A 21,937-nucleotide genomic window follows, 5' to 3' on the forward strand; every position below is an offset into this window, starting at 1 on the left:
AATTTGACCATTCTCCTGCATTACCCAATAAGTGTGACCCGGACCTTCTGCTGAAACCACCCCTCGGACAGGTTTAGCCTCTCCTGAGTGCGAAAATACCCAAACAGTTTTACCTAACAGATTCTTTTCTCTAACAACAGGAACTCTATCACCTTCTACTCTCCGTAGCAAATCTGAATGTGCCGGTCCAGCTCGGTTCACTGAACCTCTACTATTCACCAGCCAGGTTGCTTGTGCTAAATGTTTCTCCCAGTTTTTCAAAGATCCACCTCCCATGGCTTTGAGAGTGGTCTTCAACAAACCGTTGTAGCGTTCAATCTTGCCTGCAGCTGGTGCATAGTAAGGAATATGGAAAATCCACTCAATACCGTGCTCTTTTGCCCAGCTCTTTACAAGGTTGTTCTTGAAGTGAGTTCCGTTGTCTGACTCAATCCTCTCTGGAGTTCCATGTCTCCACAGGATCTGTCTCTCCAGACCGAGAATGGTGTTGCGTGCAGTTGCATGTGGGACTGCGTAAGTTTCCAGCCATCCAGTGTTTGCCTCTACCATAGTAAGCACGTACTGCTTACCAGAACGAGAACGTGGTAGAGTGATGTAGTCAATCTGCCAAGCTTCACCATACCCGTACTTGGACCATCTGTCACCATACCACAAGGGCTTAATTCGCTTTGCCTGCTTAATAGCAGCACAAATGTCACAGTCATGGATAACTTGTGTGATAGCATCCATGGAAATGTCTATGGATCTGTCATGAGCCCATTGGTATGTTGCATCTCTGCCTTGATGTCCTGACGAATCGTGAGCCCACCGAGCTAAGAATATCTCCCCTCGGTGTTTCCAGTCGAGATCAAGTTCAGAGTCCTTGTCTACTTGAGAAACTCTTGCAGCTAAATCTGCCTGATGGTTGTGCTGCTGTTCCTCAGTAGCTTTGCTCTTAGGAATGTGAGCATCAATGTGTCTCACTTTCACTGGAATTCTCTCGATTCGATCAGCAATGTCTTGCCACAGGTCGGCTGCCCAGATGGGTTTTCCTTTCCTCTGCCAGCCATTCTTCTTCCAGTTCTTTAGCCAACCCCATAGAGCATTGGCTACCATCCATGAGTCGGTGTAGAGATAAAGCTTTGGCCATCTCTCACGTTCAGCTACGTCGAGAGCTAGCTGGACAGCTTTTACCTCTGCAAACTGACTGGATTCTCCTTCTCCATCCTTCGCCTCTGCAACTCGGCGTGTTGGACTCCACACTGCAGACTTCCACCTTCGCTTGTTCCCGACGAGACGACAGGAACCGTCTGTGAACAAAGCATATTTCTTCTCATCATCTGAAAGGTCATTGTAAGGAGGAGCTTCCTCAGCACGAGTTACTCTCTCCTCTGGAGGTTTAGTACAGTTGGTACCTTCAGGCCAACTTGAGATCACCTCCACCAGACCAGGTCTTTCAAGATTTCCCATTCGAGCTCTCTGTGTTATCAGAGCCATCCACTTGGACCAGGTGGAATCTGTAGCATGATGTGGTGTGGAACCCTTGCCTTTGAACATCCAATTCAAAACTGGCAATCTGGGAGCTAAGAGAAGTTGTGATTCAGTTCCAATCACTTCAGAAGCTGCTTTCACTCCTTCATAGGCAGCTAGAATCTCTTTCTCTGTTGGAGTGTAATTAGCCTCTGAACCTCTGTAACCTCGACTCCAGAAACCAAGAGGTCGTCCACGTGTCTCACCTGGAGCTTTTTGCCACAAGCACCAGGTTGGACCATTGTCACCTGCAGCTGTGTACAAAATGTTCTTAATGTCTGGACCATCTCGCACAGGTCCCAGACCCACTGCTTGTACCACTTCTTGCTTTATCTGGTCAAAGGCTGCTTGTTGTTCAGGTCCCCAGTGGAAACTGTTCCTCTTCCGAGTCACATCATACAGAGGTTTCACAATCTGACTGTATCCAGGAATGTGTAGTCTCCAAAATCCCACTATCCCCAAGAAACGTAGAGTTTCTTGCTTGTTCGTGGGATTTGCCATGGTAGAGACTCTATTTACCACATTCACTGGAATGTGTCGGCGTCCATCCTGCCACTGCACTCCCAGAAACTGGATCTCTGTGGTAGGACCTTTCACTTTGTCTCTCTTGATGGCAAAACCTGCATTCAGAAGAATGTCCATGATTTTGTTACCTTTCTCGTAGACTTCCTCAGCAGTTTTACCCCAGACGATGATATCATCGATGAACTGGATGTGTTCTGGAGCACCACCTTCCTCCAGAGCATCGTGGATTACTGCATGACAGATGCTGGAGCTGTGGATCCAGCCCATTGGCAGTCTGTTGAAAGTGTACTGGATTCCTCTCCAGGTGAAAGCAAACTGAGGCCTGCATTCCTCTGCTATGGGAATAGAGAAGAATGCATTAGCAATGTCTATGGTAGCATACCATTTGGCCTCTTTGGATTCCAGCTCATACTGGAGTTCCATCATGTCTGGTACTGCTGCACTCATAGGCGGAGTTACTTCATTCAGGGCTCGGTAGTCCACTGTCAGACGCCAGTCTCCATTCGGCTTTCGCACAGGCCACACTGGACTGTTGAAAGGTGAATGAGTTTTGCTGATGACTTTCTGACTCTCCAACTGACGAATCAGATTCTGAATGGGCAACAAAGAGTCACGGTTGGTTCTGTATTGTCTGTGATGCACAGTCCGAGAAGCAACTGGCAATTTAATGTCCTGAATCTTGTGTTGTCCCACAACTGCAGATTCATCAGAAAGCTCAGGTCTAGCAGACAGCTTCAGTTTTTGTCCATCAATTTCTACAGAAGCTACTCCAAAAGCCCATTTGTAACCTTTAGGGTCCTTGAAACGCCCTTCTCTCAGAAAGTCAATTCCCAAAATACAAGGTGCATCAGGTCCGGTCACAACTGTATGCTTCTTCCACTGTTTACCAGTTAGACTTATATTAACCTCTACCTTACTTAACTCTTGAGATCCACCAGTGACTCCCAGAATAGTTATGGACTCCGATCCCTGATAATTTGATGGCAATATGGTGCACTGAGCTCCTGTGTCAACCAAGGCCCTGTACTTCTGAAAGTGTGAAGTGCCAGGCCACTGGATGTACACATCCCAATAGATTCTGTTATCTCCATTATCCCTCTCCTCCCCCTGGCGGGAGGCAGGGCACCCCTAATTGTGGGGAACATTTCCACAGGTGCAACGAGCACACTGTGCAGTGTTAGAACTGGAGTCACTGTTGGAGCTGTCATTGTTGTCCTGGGGAACTGTGGAAGTAACAGCTACCCTTCTGGTATTGCTACCCTGGGTTCTGCCACTTTGCAGTTCCCTCAGTCTCCTGAAAAGATTAGAAGTTGGTTGGCCATCCCACCTGTTCATGTTCTCACCAAACTGATCACGTAGAGTTATCCAAATGGTCCTACGTGATTGCCTTGGTGGTCTGTTTTGGTTTGGCCTGTTTTGGAATGACCTCCTTGGAGGATGTCTATTCCTCACAGCTGAAACCTGCACCCACCTGGAGGAAGAATTGGAATTATCTCTTTGTGCCAATTGGCATATGGAATCTTTGATTTCATCCTTCAGCTCTCTCATGCAATCCTTTATCTCACTAGACAGAGCTTTAATGGCTGAAACCAAAGAAACACGTGTCATACTATCATCCAGTTGTCTTAGTTGATCAGTGAATTGGCCAACCGTAGGAGGATCTCCACCATAATTTCTTGCCACAATTCTACTTGCCAAAATGTTTGCATAATTGGAAGGAGCAAGCTTGATAAGCTTTTTAGCAAGACCAGTTCCTACAGGAATATCGTCAGGATTCAGAGTATCATGGTCACCATAGAGTATCTCTCTAATGGCAAACTCCCTCAGACGCTTAATTCCCTCATCTATGGTAGTCCAGGGCTTAGGATTCCATGGAAGATCATCTCGGGAAGGGTATCTCAGGGAAACCGCCATTAAAAGGCGTATCCACAGATTAACCTTACCAAGAATCCTGGCTAGATGTCTGTCTATTCCATTATCCTTTGAGAGAGTTCCTAGCTGGGCTGCTGACTTGTCTCCAACTATTAGAGCTGGAGCACCTGTATCATAACACCTAGCAAGCCAAGATAGGATGGGTTCCTTATCTGCTCTGAGGTAATCTTTGCGGACATTGCGAATCTCCTCCCTCGGTGACGAGCATTCGGTGATGTCATCTTGCTCTCCATCTATCACATCTTCCTGAACCTTTTGTCCCCATAATCCTGCTGTCACTCTCCTAAGGACCTCTTTAAGCTGAAAAGCGCCACTGCCAGCTGCTGTCTTAGCTGCATCTCCATCCTGTGATGATCTCAATAACTCAGCTATATCTCTAAGACAAATCTTCTCCTCATCTTCAGCAGGCACTTTCCTAGCAGAGGTTCCCTCACCAGGATCATCCTGTCTAGCAGAGGTTCCCTCACCGGGATCGGTCTCCTGCTCTTCTCCTCCATTAGCTCCACTAGCTCCTGGATCAGCTTTGGCCTTTCCACCTCTGGTCTTTAAGACTGCTACTTGTTTAACTGGAGCTGTGTTTGAATTTACAGCCATCCTGATAGAAGCTGACAGGTCCTGATCTAAATCAGCCGCCGTGGGGGCCCCTTCCGGTCCTGTCATGGCGGACGGAAATGACCTTGCCTCACTACCGGTCGCCATCTTGGGAATGGGAGCCGCCCCTGGCTGCTTGCCAAAGTCATAGAGTGGAGCATTTAAGGCTGCTTTGCCAATAGGTTTTGCTATTTTTCTAACTGACGCAGCCCCTTCCTCGTCACTCGAGGACTCTGGGGCAGATTTAGAGGAACGCCTACGCTTCCTAGATTTTTGCTTAATCACAAAGCATGGTCGAGAAACCTTTTTCTCTATATATAGAGCCCACAGCAGACACACAATAATTATCAGCAACAGCAGGATTACACCTGTCAAATAAATCACCTTAAGATCCCAGCCAGCACTTAAAGTTACTCTTTGACCTCCTGAAGTGTTAAACTCCCTTATCTCGATCGGCAAAGTGGAAGACGTTCTATTGCCGTAATTAGTGAGCCGAAAAAAACCCAAACAGTGTTTATACAACAGCTGGATCCTATGCATAAACCACAAATAGATTTTACGCATTAAATATTTACCTATCTGGTCTAACATCAACCCGATGCAGTACCGGTAGACCAACATGCCACAGACCGAGAAGAATAAACGTTCTAAAACCCAGAGCACCTTCATTTTGTTTCTCCGGCTGAGACAAGCAATAAATCAACTTAATTCCTTAATTGCCCGGCCCCACGTTGGTGAGCCAATAAAAAAAAAGTGTGGTGGTTTGAAAGGAAAGGCTCTGCTTTCCCTCCCCCACTGAGAAAGAGACCATGGCTAAACCCAGTCGGAGAAATGAGAGTATATTTTACAAGGAAACAGATTCTATGTAACACAACAAATACAGGTATTTTACAGTATATACAGGAATATACAGCCAATGAACTCAACCAGAAACCAGACCCCCCACAGAGGGGGCTTCCCCCTGTGCCCCCTTCAACCCCCTACCTCCCTTCTCCCCCAAAGGAGGTAGAAGAAGAGACGAGGACAGTTAACAGGGCAGGAAAGGAAGAAAGGCCTTGCACAGGAGTTAGTATCTTATCTTAGTTGGCCAGAATCCCAGAAGCAGATCCAGCCGAAAGGGACAGCGAAGGAAGGAAGACTGAGAGAAAGTTCCCAGCTCCCCCAGGTCCAATCTGACCTCCCACAATCCTACCAATGAAATTCGTTTAGAAAACCAAAATATTTTACAAACATTTAGCCAGTGTGCCCCTTCCTTAAAGGCACAGCGTCAAACGGCCACAGTGTTGCACCACTTGCTGTGAAAATGACATGTTGAACTGGAACTCTAAATGGGCATTCAAGCTAAGAGCTGTTGGCTCTGTTTCCCCTACTTATGGCATAAGTACAATACACCTGCAAGCTCCCACAGATTCCACTGATGTTGGTGCTCAGCATGCTGGAAAAGCTTGGCTTGAAATAAGGGACCAGATTAATAGCCACTCATAGGCCACTGGTTTGAGTTAACTCATTCAGCATTAGGCAAGTCTACAACAGCAAAGTCAACTTTGCAGCTGAAGGCAACTGCTTTCTTCAAACTCCAGCCACAGTGGTCTGCCTGCAGATCTTGCCAGTTACTTGCTTTGCAAGACATTGTGTGACTCTTTCACCAAAGTGGCATTCTTCAAAATCAAGCATAGCATAACAGGTTAATCTTACCTTTATGTAAAAAATGTATGGAGTACGTTATTTCATCAGCAATAGCAGAGGCTGGACTACAACACACACACAAGCCTCCTACAAAAATAAAAAGGAAAAGAAAATTGACTTGTCTGAATACCTCCACGCCTTTACCCTGCACAAAACTAAACTGATTCAAATTAGAATCTAACCTCTCAAAAAGAGGCGAGGATTACAGAAATACATACTACGTATTTCCAGCCATTATTTACATAGCAAAACAAAAAGTAAGAGAAGAGGAAGCAATGAGACATACATTTTTAGCCCTTCCCAGCAGAAATCATGCTTGGAGAGAAAACTGATCAAGACTTTCTCTCCACAGACTACCTCGATCTCTAGAGATTTTCCATGTGTACAGAACAACTTAGTAAAATAATCTCTTTGCTTTCTAAATACTTTCATATTGGCAGCTGCATGATACACTACAGGAGCTTTCTCACTTCTCCCCTTCGCAGCCCAGAAGGATGTCAATCCCTGTTTCAGGAGAAAAGTCAGTCCTCAGCACAAGCCTATGCCAGCCAAGGTATTCCATGCAGAAATGCTCCCTACTCTCAGCAGAATTCTAAATCAGACTGATATTGTTTTGACTCCACTCCTTCCATCTCTTTGAAAAACGTTAATCCACTTACTTCAATGCTCTGGCACTCTTGTTAGAAACAGCTACCAAACCACATTATCCCAATACAGTTGGGAAAGCTGGGCCACAACTATGACTACTCACCTGTTATCTTTGAAAGTTTACCACTTAAAAAAGGGAAGGATAAAAAAAAAAAAAAAAGGAAAAATCAAAGAGAGTAATGCTAAGAGAGACAGTGTTCTGTAAAAAATGAAGCTTGATGTGTACAAGATATACAGGAAAAGGCAGACTACAACAAAAGCACAAGTACAAAAAATGTACAGCTACCAAGGATTTTACTTGGTTAAATGCCTCCTACTTCAGACCACAAGGATGCACTATAGTTGTGACACAGATGTGGCTGGGCCACTCCACACTTCTGGGGAAGGTAAACAGTGCATCCAAAAAGAGATTTTGTGGTTTGGGGTTTTTTGCTTATTCCTAGCTAATTGGACATTGTCTGATGCAGTTTTGTTTGGATATTTGAGTGACTTAAACAACATACAAGGCATTTTGCCAGAGTACTTGGCATCTTTCAGAGCATGCATAATTTTTAAAGTAGCAGCATCAGGCCTCATGAGGAAGACTGGAAAAGCTCCAGCAACCCACAATGTTGGTTTATTATCCACAGCTCCCTTCCAGGACTACAGATTTCTCTCCTGTATGCTGGAAGCTCATGTATGCACTGTGCCGTAAACTGCACAACATTCAAGTGAGCCTGCTCAGAGCAAAGTGTCAGAGGTGCATGCTGATCACACCAACAGTGCCTATGGGAGACTATTAATAGGACACGTATCTTTCAACTCCAGGACTCTGGTCCAACAAACCGAAGTAAAGATAATAGACAATACCAAATAGCGCTTTATTACTACAGATAAAAACATGACAGCCTCGGATCAGCGAGCAGCCAAGCACTAAAAGAAAAGGTAACAGCTCAGTGCTGTTTAAATAGCTACTGATTTCTGGACTCAAAGTTAATTCTGAGACAAGAACTGCTTAAGTTTGGCTAATCTATAAGTACATAGGGAGACGTTTTGTCTGGGCTGGGTATAAGGAACAGGGCTACTTTTCTTCTGCTGTGGAAGTCTGAGAAAGGAAGAGTGATTTCATTCAGAGTTCAGACTGGCAGCAGCCACTAACAGTTTTATTAAATGGGAAATTGCATGGAATATTCCATTTTGAAGTTATGCCAATTACTCACTGACAGAGATGTCTGAATGGTACCAAAAGGGATACTGGCATTAACATCTAAAGTGTGCTAGTGGTTTCACTGAAGGCACAGTCTGTGCCCCAGAGAGCTTACAGGCCAGCTTTGTAAACCACCACAAACAAGAGGTACAAGAGAGAATTTCAGTGTTACTGCCCACAGTGTTCTTTGACAACTAGATATGGTTTCACAATCAAAACCATTTGCTTCAAACTCTCAGTTACTGAAAATAGGCTGTGCAAAGTAATCCTCAGTTTCAAACAACACCCACTGAAAAGCCACATACAATGATCTCATTTAGTAATTGTCAAATTCTGTGTTTACACTAAGTGCAATGAAAACTGCATGTGAAAGGTTCCATGCAGGATCTGAACACTGCTACCAGATGGAAAAGAACATTTTACTTCAGGGTAACCAAGTATGAGTCTGGCTGGAGGAAGACTGGATTCCATCCTAAACTAGAAGGAGATGCTTCAATCTGAACAAACCCTAGGGAAGTTTAGGTTTAAAAGGAAATAAATATATACATTTACCATTATTGGACACACTATTTGTGTAAGAAATAGTCTGTCTTGCTACCAGAGAAAAAGTGGCCTAACCCATATATGGTACATAGAAACTTGGCTTTCCCTCACTTCTGATTCCTTCCCCCTAATCTTTTTAAGTGTGCTGTCTGCCTTGATAAGAAGCAAAGTTTGGGTAAGGAAACTGTACTTCACTTGGCTTGCATTGATTGTCAGTTCAAGGCAACCGGCACATACCTCAGCAATCCACTTGTGTGCATACAGCACTCCTTAAGAGATGCAAAGCCACTTCTGCAACACATCACATCCTTACACAACTCTGCAACCTATTCCAAGGTTAATGAGATCCACCTCTGCTTGGTTGTGGTATGGTCTAATTTAGAAGCTGAAAATGCAGGCATCTGTGATGAACAGATGTCTTTTGAGACCAGTTTTTAATAACAAACAAAACCACCTCATGGCATACATTAGGATGCAGAGGGACTCCTAAATCCTAAAGGTTTAAGGAACATTTTTAAGTTTAAAAAAAACATACATATACTAAACCTTTAAGTATCCCATACTAAGTTTAGTATCATGTACTTACACATGCTTACAGCAATGTGAAACGTTCAGGAAAACAAACAAACCACCCACCCCACCCAAAACACAGAGCTGTCTTGCCAAAAAATAGTGATCAATTATGATTACACTGCATGCTAATTACTACTGGAGATCATTTTGCCAATACCTGTACTTATTCATTACCTGCTTTACTTGTAAAAATCTGAAGATTCAAAGATTTAGATGCCACATCTTGGTCTTCACAGTGATCATATCCAAAATTCACAAATCTATGGGCGAAGAAAGATCATTTAATAAATCTCTTGTCTAAATCTCTTGTCCATCAAAGACCTGGACAACAGTCACTATGTAATCAAAACATACTCATTTAATTATAATCAGATGCTCTCTAATTCAAGTTAAATTAAGCTTTAACCAGTCCACTCAATGCTGTCAGAAAAGAGAATCCTGACTGCACACTGTTATCAGAAACAATTTGGATTATGCCTGCAAACGTCTTCACCTACTGCAGCACTGACCAACCATTCCTGTTCTCTGAAGTCAAAGCTCTGATAAAGTACTGCAAATCCAAAAACCAGAGAACTCCAAGACCTTCCATCATTACTCTATGATCCCTAACCTTGTAAAGCTACATTTTAATCTGCAATTAGACACACTAATTTCAGCAGAAATGCTCAAAAAGGAAAGCACATAAATCACATTGTATGGAACCTGTTAGACCATGGCATGTTTCAGTAGCGTGCTATTTGTGCTTTAGTGGTTTTATTTATCTTTTAATCTACAAGCCCTATTTCTGCCAGCAGAACATGCAACAGAAGACTGTAGTCAGTCTGCTCCAGCTTCTTTGCTGGTGGCATTTTCATTTGGTTTGGCTTTTCTCCAGAAAACATTCTGATCCTGTAGGGATTTTTCCCAAGGTCTTCTGCAATAATTTTAAAAAAAACTCTAAAATTCCAGCGTTCTTACAAGGCCTAGAATTTTTTCAGTACTAACTGCAAGGGGGTGTACTGCCCTTTTAGGGCAGCCTGCATGTGCAGCATCACACTGAGCCTTTTGCACAGCATTGAGACATTCTGAGACACTTCAGGCAGGGTGAAACTTGACTCCCTTTGGTTATCAATATCTGATCTAGCAACTTTTTTGCTCACAAAGAGAAACAGGCCCTTTTGGAATGTAAATTCGACTAATTTAAGATAGGTGAGGATGAGATTAATTAGGACTGAAAGTCAGACCATCCTGACTAGTTTTTCCTCAATTAAAAGACAGCCTTAAGGAGACAAGCTCAGACACAGTCATGGTACACACAGCTAGAATCATACAAATCTTAGTCTCTAGAAGTACAGGCTGCCTGGAAACGGCATGGTAGAGGAGAAAATAATACAGGCAGTGTTTCACAGGATATAAAAAGGAGCTACTGGTCTGGCTAACTGTCCAGTAAAACATGGAGCAGCAATTAAAAACTAAAAGCTTCCCTTGACAGGGATTTTGACATCACCACTACAACATGTCCAAGATTAGAACAAATTAGTTTAAATAGATACAGAAAACTCAGGGAAGGGATAGTTTAACCTACAGCTAGCTCTTTGGACAATTTATTATTTTTTCAGTAAGCAGTCAAAGCTTAAATTCCATGTTACAGTTTACTCCAATGAAAATAAGAGGAATGAGAGGTTTGGACACAGTATTCATGTTATGCTTATGTTCCAATATGATGTAGGCAGCTGCAAAGAAAGATGCTGTGGTTTGGACAAATGTTACTTAGGCTGGTAAAACGCTACCCTATATATTAAAAGGAAAGCAAAGCAGAACATTAAGAAAAGCCCTTACTTTAATTGTGTGTCATTTATAGAAATATCCAGGTGTGATTCCAGCTGTTAACCAAAACAAATCTGTTTAGTGAGGTCAGTACACTCTGATTCATATTCTAGACCAGTAAAATACGCCAAACTCACATTTCAACAGATTCAAGATTTTAACAAAGTTTATTTATCCTTCCCTAGTCCTTATAAGTCACCCCAAAACCCATAAAGTTTTTATCTTTTAAAAGAATCAAATACTTGTGAGATATTTAACTTCCCGCATTAGAGCAAATTTCAGGCACTGGGACAAAAGTCTGGTAACAATTACACGTTCAACAATTCTCATTTTGATATTCTGTACAACAAACCTCTCCTGCTTATAAGGGACACAAAATTTGTACACTGGTTCTTTGTTTAGTGCACTTGATAACCCTGCTTTTCAATACTTAAGTGTAAGATCAGTATTAGGTCATGGATGTCACTTACTTCTAGGTCAGTATCTGTGCAATTCTACTGAAGTTACCTAAGTTACCTGACTGTGGTGCAATTTGAATCTGACTGAATATGTTCTTGAATAAATAATTAATATTTTATTTTTTTTTAAAAAAAAAAAAAAGGGAAATCCAAACCACAGTTTTCCTCTACAAAAATTCCAAGAATAGAAGACATGGAAATACAGTATCACAGTATCACCAAGGTTGGAAGAGACCTCAAAGATCATCGAGTCCAACCTGTCACCACAGACCTCATGACTAGACCATGGCACCAAGTGCCCTTCCCATCAGTGCCTGGAACATGCAGTTACATCCCACTCAAAATCACTGCGTAATAAAATACTCAGGACTTACTATTGAGCTAAAATTTTCATCAGGATAAAACTGGACACATTTTAAAGTAGCCTTTGATTCCTGGAATGAAGAGGATGTATTTTGTAAATGATAAAATTGAAAGCATAATAGAGATGGAAAAGTGACTGGATACTCCACACCCCTCTCCATACCCAACCAGTTTTGCCAACAAATGTGCAGAAGTTAGGGGACAAAAGATTACTTTAAAACCCACATATAACCCCCCACAATAGCACTATGGATGCTTCCCTCCTGTCCCAGCTCATTATCTACTGCTCATCTCCAATTGCGTGGGCCCCCCTTCAAGTACATGTCACACAAGCTCTAGAAAGTGAAAAAAGATTTTTCATAAGCACCTAGATCACAAAAGGAACTGTCTCTTATTTCAGTCAGTTCAGAAACAAAAACAAGAACCAATTTCTCCATCACAGTTCACTTCCTGTTATTTCCTAATGCTTGCATTCTTTGGTGGCTAAGAAGAGTTAAGAAGAAGTAATTTTCTTTTACGTAGAATCCATCAAGTGTAAATAATCCCCCCCAAAAAACCCAAACCAGCCCACAAACAAAAAAGGAAAAGAGTTACACCATTTCTAGCCAAGAACCTGCCATTGTCTGGTCACTCAGTAAGTCTGTGTACACCATACTTTCTGCATGGGAATTCCCTAGAACAGAGGCATTATACTCACGCCAGTTTTTGGCATAAGATCCTGTTGAATAAAAGACCTTTTTAAAGCCAAACCATCTAATAAACCCACTCTTTTTTAGAGAAAGCACTAAGACCACCAGTATTCTTGCAATTCACCACACAAATAGAGCTTAAGGCAAGTCTGTCTTCTGCTTTGGGTTATTTGAGACAGGAGCAAGACCTACTACACTGAAAAACAAACTCAGGCTGTTATTACCCCACACACTCAAAACTTTATTCTCATGAGACAAGCAGCAACAAAACTACTTTCATTTCACCTTTGGAACAATGTAGAAGAGCCTTTGTTCCATCATATCCCATTGTGCCCAAATGACATCATCTGCTACTCTGACTCTTGGAAGCTGACCTGAGTTATGAATCACCTGAAAGGAAAGAAAGAACAGTTGAAGTTGTCAAATAAGGTTTTGTAACAATTGTGTGTAGTCTGTGCTTTAAAGAGAAAAGCAGTGACAGCAAAAGCATAAAACAAACGAAGAAAAACAGATGGCACAGAGAAGGGGAGAGGAGTGAAATACCACAGTCAGTTCAGAACCCGATACATTAACCACTGGGAAGAAACAAAAGCAAACATTAAAGACTTCAAAGTCACTGAAAATCACAGCCTTCATTTTTTCCTTCCAAAGCTACATTTTTCTCCATAAAGTGGAACAGTGGCTTTCATGATGTAATTCTTACACTATATCGGAAGTATGCTTATTAATAAACCTTTTAAACAAAACACCCACAATTTATGACAGATTCACATTTAAAAAACAGGAAAGAGATGTAGGGGGGAAGGGATTAGAAACACTCCAGGAACTGTGGATGTTCTAAGTTTTATGTCTTTTGTTTGCTTGATTTTTAAATGACTCAGTTGCTGGGACACAGAGACTCCCAAAGGGCAAAGTTAGGAAGGCGACTGCAAATATTTCTAATGGTTTAAAAATGTATATACAATATGTTTACTCCCAACTGCTAAAACATACACATCCAGCAAACAAAAAGAAATCCCAACTATAGAATAGATATCTTTCCTGATAGCTTACACATTATGCAGGTTTTTCAAGAAGCCTTATGGTTAGCTACATAACTTGCCGTACTACCAATACTTTAATACATTTTGTGTTGCCCAAGTATAAAACTACAAAATCAGTTAGGTAAAATTCCATCTGTTTAAATTTTCAGTTAAAGCAAAAAAAGCCTCAAAAGCCAAGATTTTTCAAGTCTTACCACTTTGTGTTCCTCTTCTGCAGCAACACGAATGCCAAATTGTTCAATATCTTTAAAATGTATTTTTAAAAAATTATTAGAAGCACAGATTTTGACAGGGTTTTACACAGCTCACTGAGCAAGCCCACCTCTTAGAATGCTGTAAGAAGATATTAGGGGCAGGAAAGTTCAACTCAGTTCAAATCTGTGAAATATTAACAAGTGCCTATGCAGAGCCCTGGACTCGCTTCCTTTGCTGAGGTGAGGCATGGTCTTAGCCACAGCACCTCATGGAAAGAGTTCTCTGCCCACTTCAGCACAGCTCCAGCAAGAAGACTGCTAACTGAAACACACAAAACCAAGCCAGGGAGCACACACAGACAGCACGCAGAAAGGCATGCCTGTGCTTTAGACTGCATCATAGCCCTCGTTTACTTCCTAGCATGAATATCATCTCAGAATCCTTTCCCCCACAAAATTCCTAACAGTTACTGGCAATTTGCCTGTGTGCAGGGTGCAAGATTCACCTAGTGTATGTCAAAACGTTTCTGACAGTTCCCAGCACTACATGAATGCATGAGGAGGTGAACTCCGCCCACCTAGTCCGGCTACCTTTAGCAGAGAAAAGGAGCCTCTCAAAAAGGATGGGAAAAGTAATCTCACTCTATATTAAGACTGAAAAGCAAGAGGGATTAACAGCCTTTTCCAAGTGTCCACCTCCATCCATTCCCTCCCATTAGATCAAACATGCAAAGATAGATGTATCCAAGGAACTACTGTCCTATTTTTATACCACTTGTCACATGTTGAATCACAACCCATCTCTCATAGCCAATCAATCTGCTCTGAATTTGTATATGCAGCTACAAAAGTCAATTTTAGCTTTTTTAGAAATAAAGATAACTGATGAACACATGAACCAAGCAAATAATTGCAGTCAAAGCTGCCCATGTGCCAACATTGAAAACGATCTTCTTACAGGTTTTGGAACACCTAGAATAGCTCACTTTTTTTTTCCCCTGTGTTGGATGTTGGGGTCTACCAAAAATATAATCTATAATGGTCATCTTAAAGTAAAAACTACAAGGTATTTTCAAAATATTAACTCACATTTATCTTCTGAAACTAGCAAGAGGTGACTTTCTGTAGAAGCACGTCTGCCTTCATCTGGGTAAAGAAACTGAAGAAAGTTTCACAAAAGCAAGTAAGTAACCCAAGCAGTTGAAAACCCTGAGCTAAAACAGGGGAGGGGTTAGCTGGATATTTACATATTCTTAAATTGAGAGACATACTAACACTATTTAATTAATACAAAATAGTTGTTACTACAGACTAGCAGTCACCAACCACAATAATTGCAAGCTTAGAGGGATTAAAGAGAAATAATGAACCTCAGAAACAGTCTACATCAAACATTTTATGAAGTTTCCCATTTTGTTCATTCCATGAACAAACATGCACATACTGTCTCTGTAACAGCTGCAGGAGAACATAAGATATTGCTGCACTCAATCTCTTTCTGTCTCTAGCACAGTGCATTGAAAAGATTTCATGCTTAGTTGAACAAATTACCTGTACTCGAACACAGCTATCCACAGCCTTCAGGACTCTCACATTATTAATAGGACGAATTTCAATTAGCAAGGTTAAATACTTGGTTACTGCAAAAGAACATGTTTTAGATAAAATGCTATTTTCTAGAGAGAAACTGGGGGCGGGGGGAGCAGCACAAGAGTAGAATATTTCTAACAGTATTAAACCACTTGTAGTACCTGACTGCAATAGCTGGCTTACTCTTTCTTCCTCTGTATACTGACGGAAGCTGACCGCTAAGAGAAGAAAAACCCACAGGTCAACAGAATCGTGATGAGCATGCATTTTGATAGCTGTCTTACTAAACACTCTGGGACAGCAAGCATTAAACTTTTTCTTACCAAAAACATACTGTTAAATGAACAGCAAAAAGCTCTTCTAGATGCAGGAGGCAGGATGGGGAAGTCAACAAAGGGTCAGCATATCTTGGGATTGTTGTAAGCCAGCACTATCATTACAAATGTGTCTTTGTGATGTTACCTATTACTTGATCATGGATCCACACAAACTGCTGTGGACAACATATGGGTCAAAACAGATGCAAGTACTTACAGACCCAAATGTATCAGCCTGCTAAACCACATCATCTTTCCTGTGACACAAACACATGTAATGATAGAACACATATTTACCCAATAATGTCCTTTCATTGTTGACCGAACAACTGATTATGTGTAGATCCCTCTCAAACATATAGAGGTGCTACAAAGAAACAGATTAATGCTAATCAATTTTTTTTCTTTTTGCTATATAAAGAAAATGAAAATAATCTAATTACTCCTTCTGAGGAAAGCTCTCCTGATCAATACAGAATTATTATTTTTAAAACAAATAGTTTCACAGCCAGATCACATTTCAAGCCTCAGTTGTATCACTTCTTTTTGCTCATCTCTTTGTTACTGGTTGAGTTCTGCATTGCCACAAAGGCAGCACAGCAGACCTTTATGTGAATACTGTTATGGGTCTGTTATCATTATTCCAGCCACTGACTTGCAATACATTCAGGTTTAGAATATTTTTTAACAAATGGTAGCACCAAACAGACTGAGGTTGCCCACATGAGGGGAAAAAAAAAATGGCAAAATATTTACTTCTTAGCATACATGTTCAGCACAAAAAGGAGTGGAAAAGGCTTGGGTTGGCTGTTTACAAATCAAGATTGCAGCCATGATGCTTTAGTGGTCTTAAGTCATTCAGATGTTCTGTAATGTTCTGCATCTTAATACTAATGAACTGAAACATTTTCTCTGGTCTCCCACCCATTTCAAATACATATATACTCCTTAAGGACATGACAGATGACGTTGCAAGGCATCAAACTGAAACACTACAGCACTGTCTTCACCAGAGAGAAGCCTGGTGTTGCTCTCACCTCATTTTGTTTAGTGTGAAGATCAAACAATCCAATGTGAGTATTTCGCTGATTTCCCTGTGAATGAACCCAAATTAGCACTGGCAAGGTAAATAAATATAAACACTGGGGTTACTTTTTCCTATCTCACTCTCCTCTTCCCCACTCCTGTTGGCACCCATCCTTACACACTTCCCTCTCTTATCAACAGGCAGCTAATTATGTAATGCTAAGAAAGGAAAGCAAGAAAGAGAACCAAGTTTGTTTTTTTTTTTTTACTCTTAGAACTGACACATGGGATAAAGCTGACATGTGGCCAGCCCACAGCCCATGATCCCATGCATAATCCAAGTGTCTCTCTCTTGCTTTGATTCTAAACTGGTTTTAGTTCTAGGCAGTAGGGCCAAGAGATGTTTGTACAAGAACAGAAGAGGGGGTGCAAAGGCCCCTGGAAGATTTAAGGCTGGTATTCCAAACCTCACCAACTTGTGGGTCACTGCTCCAACAGGGAGCACAGAAACATCAAACATCACCAAACACAGCATCCAGTGACCTGGATGCAGGCTGGGAAAAAGGCATTTCAACTTTGCCTTAGGAAATGATTGTCTGAAAGCTAAATGTATTTCACAAGCTCAGATGACACCATTAGGCTGCTGCCTTTGGGAAGAAATATAATACACATCCTTTCCAGCTTGTGGATAATAACATATAATGATTTCTTAGGGGCACTTCTAGAATAATACAAATAAAAACTCTTCTTCCTGGTAATTTTTACTATGCTTTAAATTTTCTAATTATTTTCTAATACAAAGAATAAGTTCTGCTTGGCAGAATATATTGTATATCAAATCAAGCTAAAGTCAATTAATGTACTCTAGGTAGAGGCATTAAATTGCTAAACAGTTGAAATTAAATCCAGCTACATCAGCTTGTACCCAAACAGTAAGCATCATTGTTTTTCACTACAGCTTGTGGGAAGAGGGAAGAAATCTGTGGTTATTTACAAAGTTAAGGCATCCCCCCCTTGTGTGATGGTAGCTAGATAGGCTACTTTCATTAAGTCTTTCTAAAGCTTTGAGCAATGACAAAACCCACAACTTGACACATTCTTTAGTGTTGTTTTTATGATTACTGTTGTCTTGTACAGCCTCCCCTCCCTATGCTTGTACTAAAGGAAACATCCACCCACAGTTAAAATGTACTACACCTTGATGGAGGCCTCACCTCTTCCCTTAACCCCAAGGAAGCTGGAGAGTTTTAGCATTGTTGAGCTGAAGGGGAATGAAAAGCAACCCCACTCTACTGGAGTCTTCTATCTCAAATCTATCCTCTTCAAGAACCAAGATCCAGAATACAGCTGTGTTCTACAGACAGAAGCATGGCTTGGCTCCTCAAGGAGAAAACTTCTCAAACCTTAAAAAAACCTCTTGGAACTACAGGACTTTCAACCTAAAAGCTATACATATGCCATGGAGAGCAGAGTCCTGTATTAAAAATAACAGCTCCAGATATTTCAAGACATCTAATAAACAACTTGCAATAAAGCACTATAGATGAACCTTGAAGTAAGAAAGGCAGGCAGAAGCAGAATGAAATGTCAGATAAATGACATCTTAACATAATTATTGGTAGGAGAAATATATTTGACTAAAGTAGTACACATGAATTTAATTGTCAGACTTCCCTGAGATACTCTGAAAGAATGTGCTGCTTTCAAAAAGCTTATCTGTTAAAGAAATGGCATTTCATTCAGGGGGAAATTCAGCACCCTCACCCCTCAAAAAAAACCCCACAACAGCAAAAATTCTATGTATTAACTAGGTAATTACTTTACACTCCATTTCATCATTTTTAACCTTCGTCTGAAGTGGAGATAGATATTTTCCCATTGTCCAACCCCCAAGTCATAATCAGTCAACTTTTCATGTTCTAACCCTCACTACAAGCCATTTAAATCACAAGGACTAAGTCAGGCATAGATACACACACCATGTTGTTCTCTGTTATGTGCCAAGACAGCCTTACCTTCCAGGTATAAATAATTTTTCCATTTCTCTCAACATTTAGAATGTAGAGTGCTGACGGCTTCTCAGAAGTATCTGAAATGATAAGCACCACAAGGCACAGGATTTTCTTTTGAGCTGGTTTGGGGGAGGAATTTTCATAGCCGTAGCCATATCACTGATGCACACTTCAAGCACAGATACTAACTACACTTTTATATATAAATAACTCTTCATACATGCCAAAATTGCTGCCTTCTGAAAGAAGGGGGAGAATATTTATTACACCAGGATTTAAATACCATAGAAAGAAAATAGTTGAGGGCTTTCAAAACACACAGGAGAAAGTAATTATGTAAACTCTTAATTGTGAGTCTAACGGCCACTACATTTTGTGATGAAAATGGAGAAGTGCTTTTTCACTATCTTCCATTCACAGGAAAAAAAAAGTGCTATGGAAAACAACACAAAACACTTTTTCCAAGTATTATCAGAAAGAAAAAGATTTTGGTTTTTGCTGGGGGAGGACAATGAAAATCCTTAGCATACATTTCACACATCACTTTCTGCTGGCTTCAGATCAAACTACTTTAGGGCTAGATGGTGATGTCTGAGAAAGTCTCAGATAACCACATATTCTGCTCTTCTGTTACTGAAAACTTTCCAGAATTTAACAATCACCTCACACTTTCAAGATGAATACTAACTGTCTTCACACTTCTTTCTTGTACAATACTTCTTTAGAACATTCAGGTCCACAAGAAAGCTCCCTGCGAATGAATTTCTGTATCACCTCACACAGAGATGTTAAAGGTTTTGAAAAAGCCATGGAGTGGCATGGAACTTCAGTAGTTCACTGTTAGAGGTGAGTTTCATGTCACTGAATGTTGTAAGTGGGAATGTGGAGCCAAAACAGTAAAACTCGGGGTATAGAATCACTTCTTCCTCATAATTTTAGGTCTCAGTAATGGGGATGAAGGGCTGCAAAAGAACTAACCCAAGCTGTGTGCCCAGAAAACAGCACTTATCAACATACTCAGGAGAATGCAGTGTTCAATTTCCTAAAGGCCATTATAAGCAGCTCATACAAAAAATGTGTGAAATAAAGAGAACAAAGCTGGTTCTCTTCACATGTTGCTCCCCTCCCGTAGCTACTCCCAGCTCTCATGCAATTAGAAATTCTCACACACTGTCAAGGGCTTTCAAGTCCTCAGGGAAGAAAATAACAAATATGAAAAACTGCAACATCAGAAACCACTGACACAGAAGTACCATGACTCCTAATTATTTGCTTTCTGTGAATAGGTATTTATTTGCTGTTTAATTGAATCTTTTCAAATCCTACCTACCACCTTCACATTCCCAATGTGACTGTGCTACATCAGGGGAAAGTCAGTATACACATTAGTTCAGATGTCATACAGCAAAACTGGTATCTGATCAAATGCACCTTCCCAAGTCAGCACCATTTTGAGATTGTGATGACATAAATGCAAAGACTGACTCATCGAATTCATCACAGATAAACTCATAAATGCCTAGATTAATTAAGTATGGAAAATTTCAGAATTTTACCTCAAGCAGTATTCAACTGTTGTTCAGCAAACTATCTGGGGTTAACAGATAATTGATGGCTTGGTAAAAATTTTATTCTATAAAACCAAAAAAAATCTGATACTTTCAGGTTTACTGCCAAACAAGGGCTTGTTAAGGTATTTGATAACAGCCCCTCAATGAGGGAGGCAAGTTAAATATGAGTTAATTAAAAGTAATCAAAGGTGCCGAGGTTTCCAATTCATCTAGCAGTGCATCAACGACCATCTACGTGTACTAAAGCAATGATTATTACAGTACCTTTAACTAGTTTCCTATAAGCAGAACTGAGGTTGCTGCCCTGGAAATGAATGAGAACAAACACAACCAGAAACCCCCAGGGCCAAGAATACAAGAAGGGTCATTCTGTTTTTCCAACCACTACATCAGGCCCTCGCTACACTGATGCCGAGAGCTAATACTTGTCTGATTTTAACTAGCGCTCATTTATCACGTAGACAAAAGCGTTTGTGGTTTGTTGGTTTTTCTTTCCCTTCTCCGAAAGGGCAGTAGCGAGACAAAGAGTGTCAAACTAAAAGTCTTTTGGGGGGGGGGAGCGGGGAGGAAGTGCGAGGAAGCAGAAGAAAGAAGCAAGCGGTGGAATGCTGCAGAGGCAAATTGCCTTGGAAACATCAAAGCTGTCCAACTCCAGTATCCCGGCTACAGGCACCCGAAGAGACGAGCCCCGCTGCGGATGCAGAGTACGGGGACGGCAAAGTTCGCTGCACAGCAGCCCCACCGAGAAGGGGCCAGTGGCCGCTCCCCGCAGCCTGTCGGGAACGCCCCGCCGCCGCCACTCCCCTCGACCCCCTCCCCTCGACCCTACCCCCCGTGGCCAGAGGCGGCGCGGCCTGACTGGAAGGCGCAGCGCGGGGCGCAAGCCCCGGGGGAAACAGCACACAGCGGGCCTCGCCTCAAGGCCCACTTCTCCGTCCGTCGAAGACAGCGCATGGGGGCGACCGGGAGCAAGCGGAGGGGAGAGAGGAAGGGGACTGTCTTCGGTCTTCCCTGGGGAGCTCGGGAGCAGGCGGCCCCGGGGCAGCGGAGCCCGCCGGCGCAACGCCACCCGCCGCGGCGTTACCTAGAGCCGCGGCCCAGCCCCGTGCCACCAGCCAGGGAACCACATCCCTCTGCAGGTCAAACTCGGCTACCAGGTGCAGCAGCATAGCGCCCTCCTTTCGACCTGACCAGCAGAGGTTGCGGAGCAGTCAGCTAATCCAGCGCGGCGACGCTCTGAACGTCGGCGCTCCACGCCCCACTCACACCGCCTCCTGCAGGGCGGGCACCCGCTGCGGCCGCCTCTAAGCCCACTGGCCAGGGTGGATGTCACTCAGTCGGCGGAGGCGCGGAGTGGTTTGGCGCGCTCCCGCCTCCCCCCGTCCCCCGTCCCCGGTTTCACTGTGGGGTTCCGGCGGTGCCGGTCGTACTGTCAGGCTCTGTGGTCTTCCGCTTCCTAGGGGACGGGGGCAGTAGGGAGAGAGCCCCAGAGGCTTGTGAGGCAGCCTGCTCGCAGGTGACCGACAAGCTCCAGGTAGACTCGAAGGCCCTAGTTTTCCCGTTGGGGCCTGCGCCCTGGCTCCTCCGATAAAGCGCTGGAAGAAAGGGTGAGCCGTTCTAAAGCTTTACTCACAGACTGACTCAGGGTACCTTGGGTGAGGTCTGGTCTACAGTC

General features: G+C 42.3%; 1 protein-coding gene across 1 annotated transcript in view; it reads right to left on the reverse strand.

Moving 5' to 3' along the window:
* The window catches only part of GSAP (gamma-secretase activating protein), a 50,270-nt gene extending 28,777 nt beyond the window's left edge, over window positions 1-21,493 (reverse strand). The window contains exons 1-13 of the mRNA XM_054177753.1: window positions 21,347-21,493; window positions 18,695-18,768; window positions 16,691-16,747; window positions 15,951-16,020; window positions 15,498-15,554; window positions 15,298-15,386; window positions 14,836-14,905; window positions 13,747-13,796; window positions 12,795-12,899; window positions 11,832-11,891; window positions 11,012-11,055; window positions 9,368-9,453; window positions 6,253-6,330 (exon numbers count right to left, since the gene is read on the reverse strand). Coding sequence (XP_054033728.1) covers window positions 6,253-6,330; window positions 9,368-9,453; window positions 11,012-11,055; window positions 11,832-11,891; window positions 12,795-12,899; window positions 13,747-13,796; window positions 14,836-14,905; window positions 15,298-15,386; window positions 15,498-15,554; window positions 15,951-16,020; window positions 16,691-16,747; window positions 18,695-18,768; window positions 21,347-21,431 — 925 coding nt within the window. The 5' untranslated portion in view covers window positions 21,432-21,493. The remainder of the gene's footprint in view (window positions 1-6,252; window positions 6,331-9,367; window positions 9,454-11,011; window positions 11,056-11,831; window positions 11,892-12,794; window positions 12,900-13,746; window positions 13,797-14,835; window positions 14,906-15,297; window positions 15,387-15,497; window positions 15,555-15,950; window positions 16,021-16,690; window positions 16,748-18,694; window positions 18,769-21,346) is intronic.
* Between the last annotated feature and the right edge of the window lie 444 nt (window positions 21,494-21,937).

This window comes from Dryobates pubescens, chromosome Z (assembly GCF_014839835.1).
Source record: "Dryobates pubescens isolate bDryPub1 chromosome Z, bDryPub1.pri, whole genome shotgun sequence".
Taxonomy (NCBI): domain Eukaryota; kingdom Metazoa; phylum Chordata; class Aves; order Piciformes; family Picidae; genus Dryobates; species Dryobates pubescens.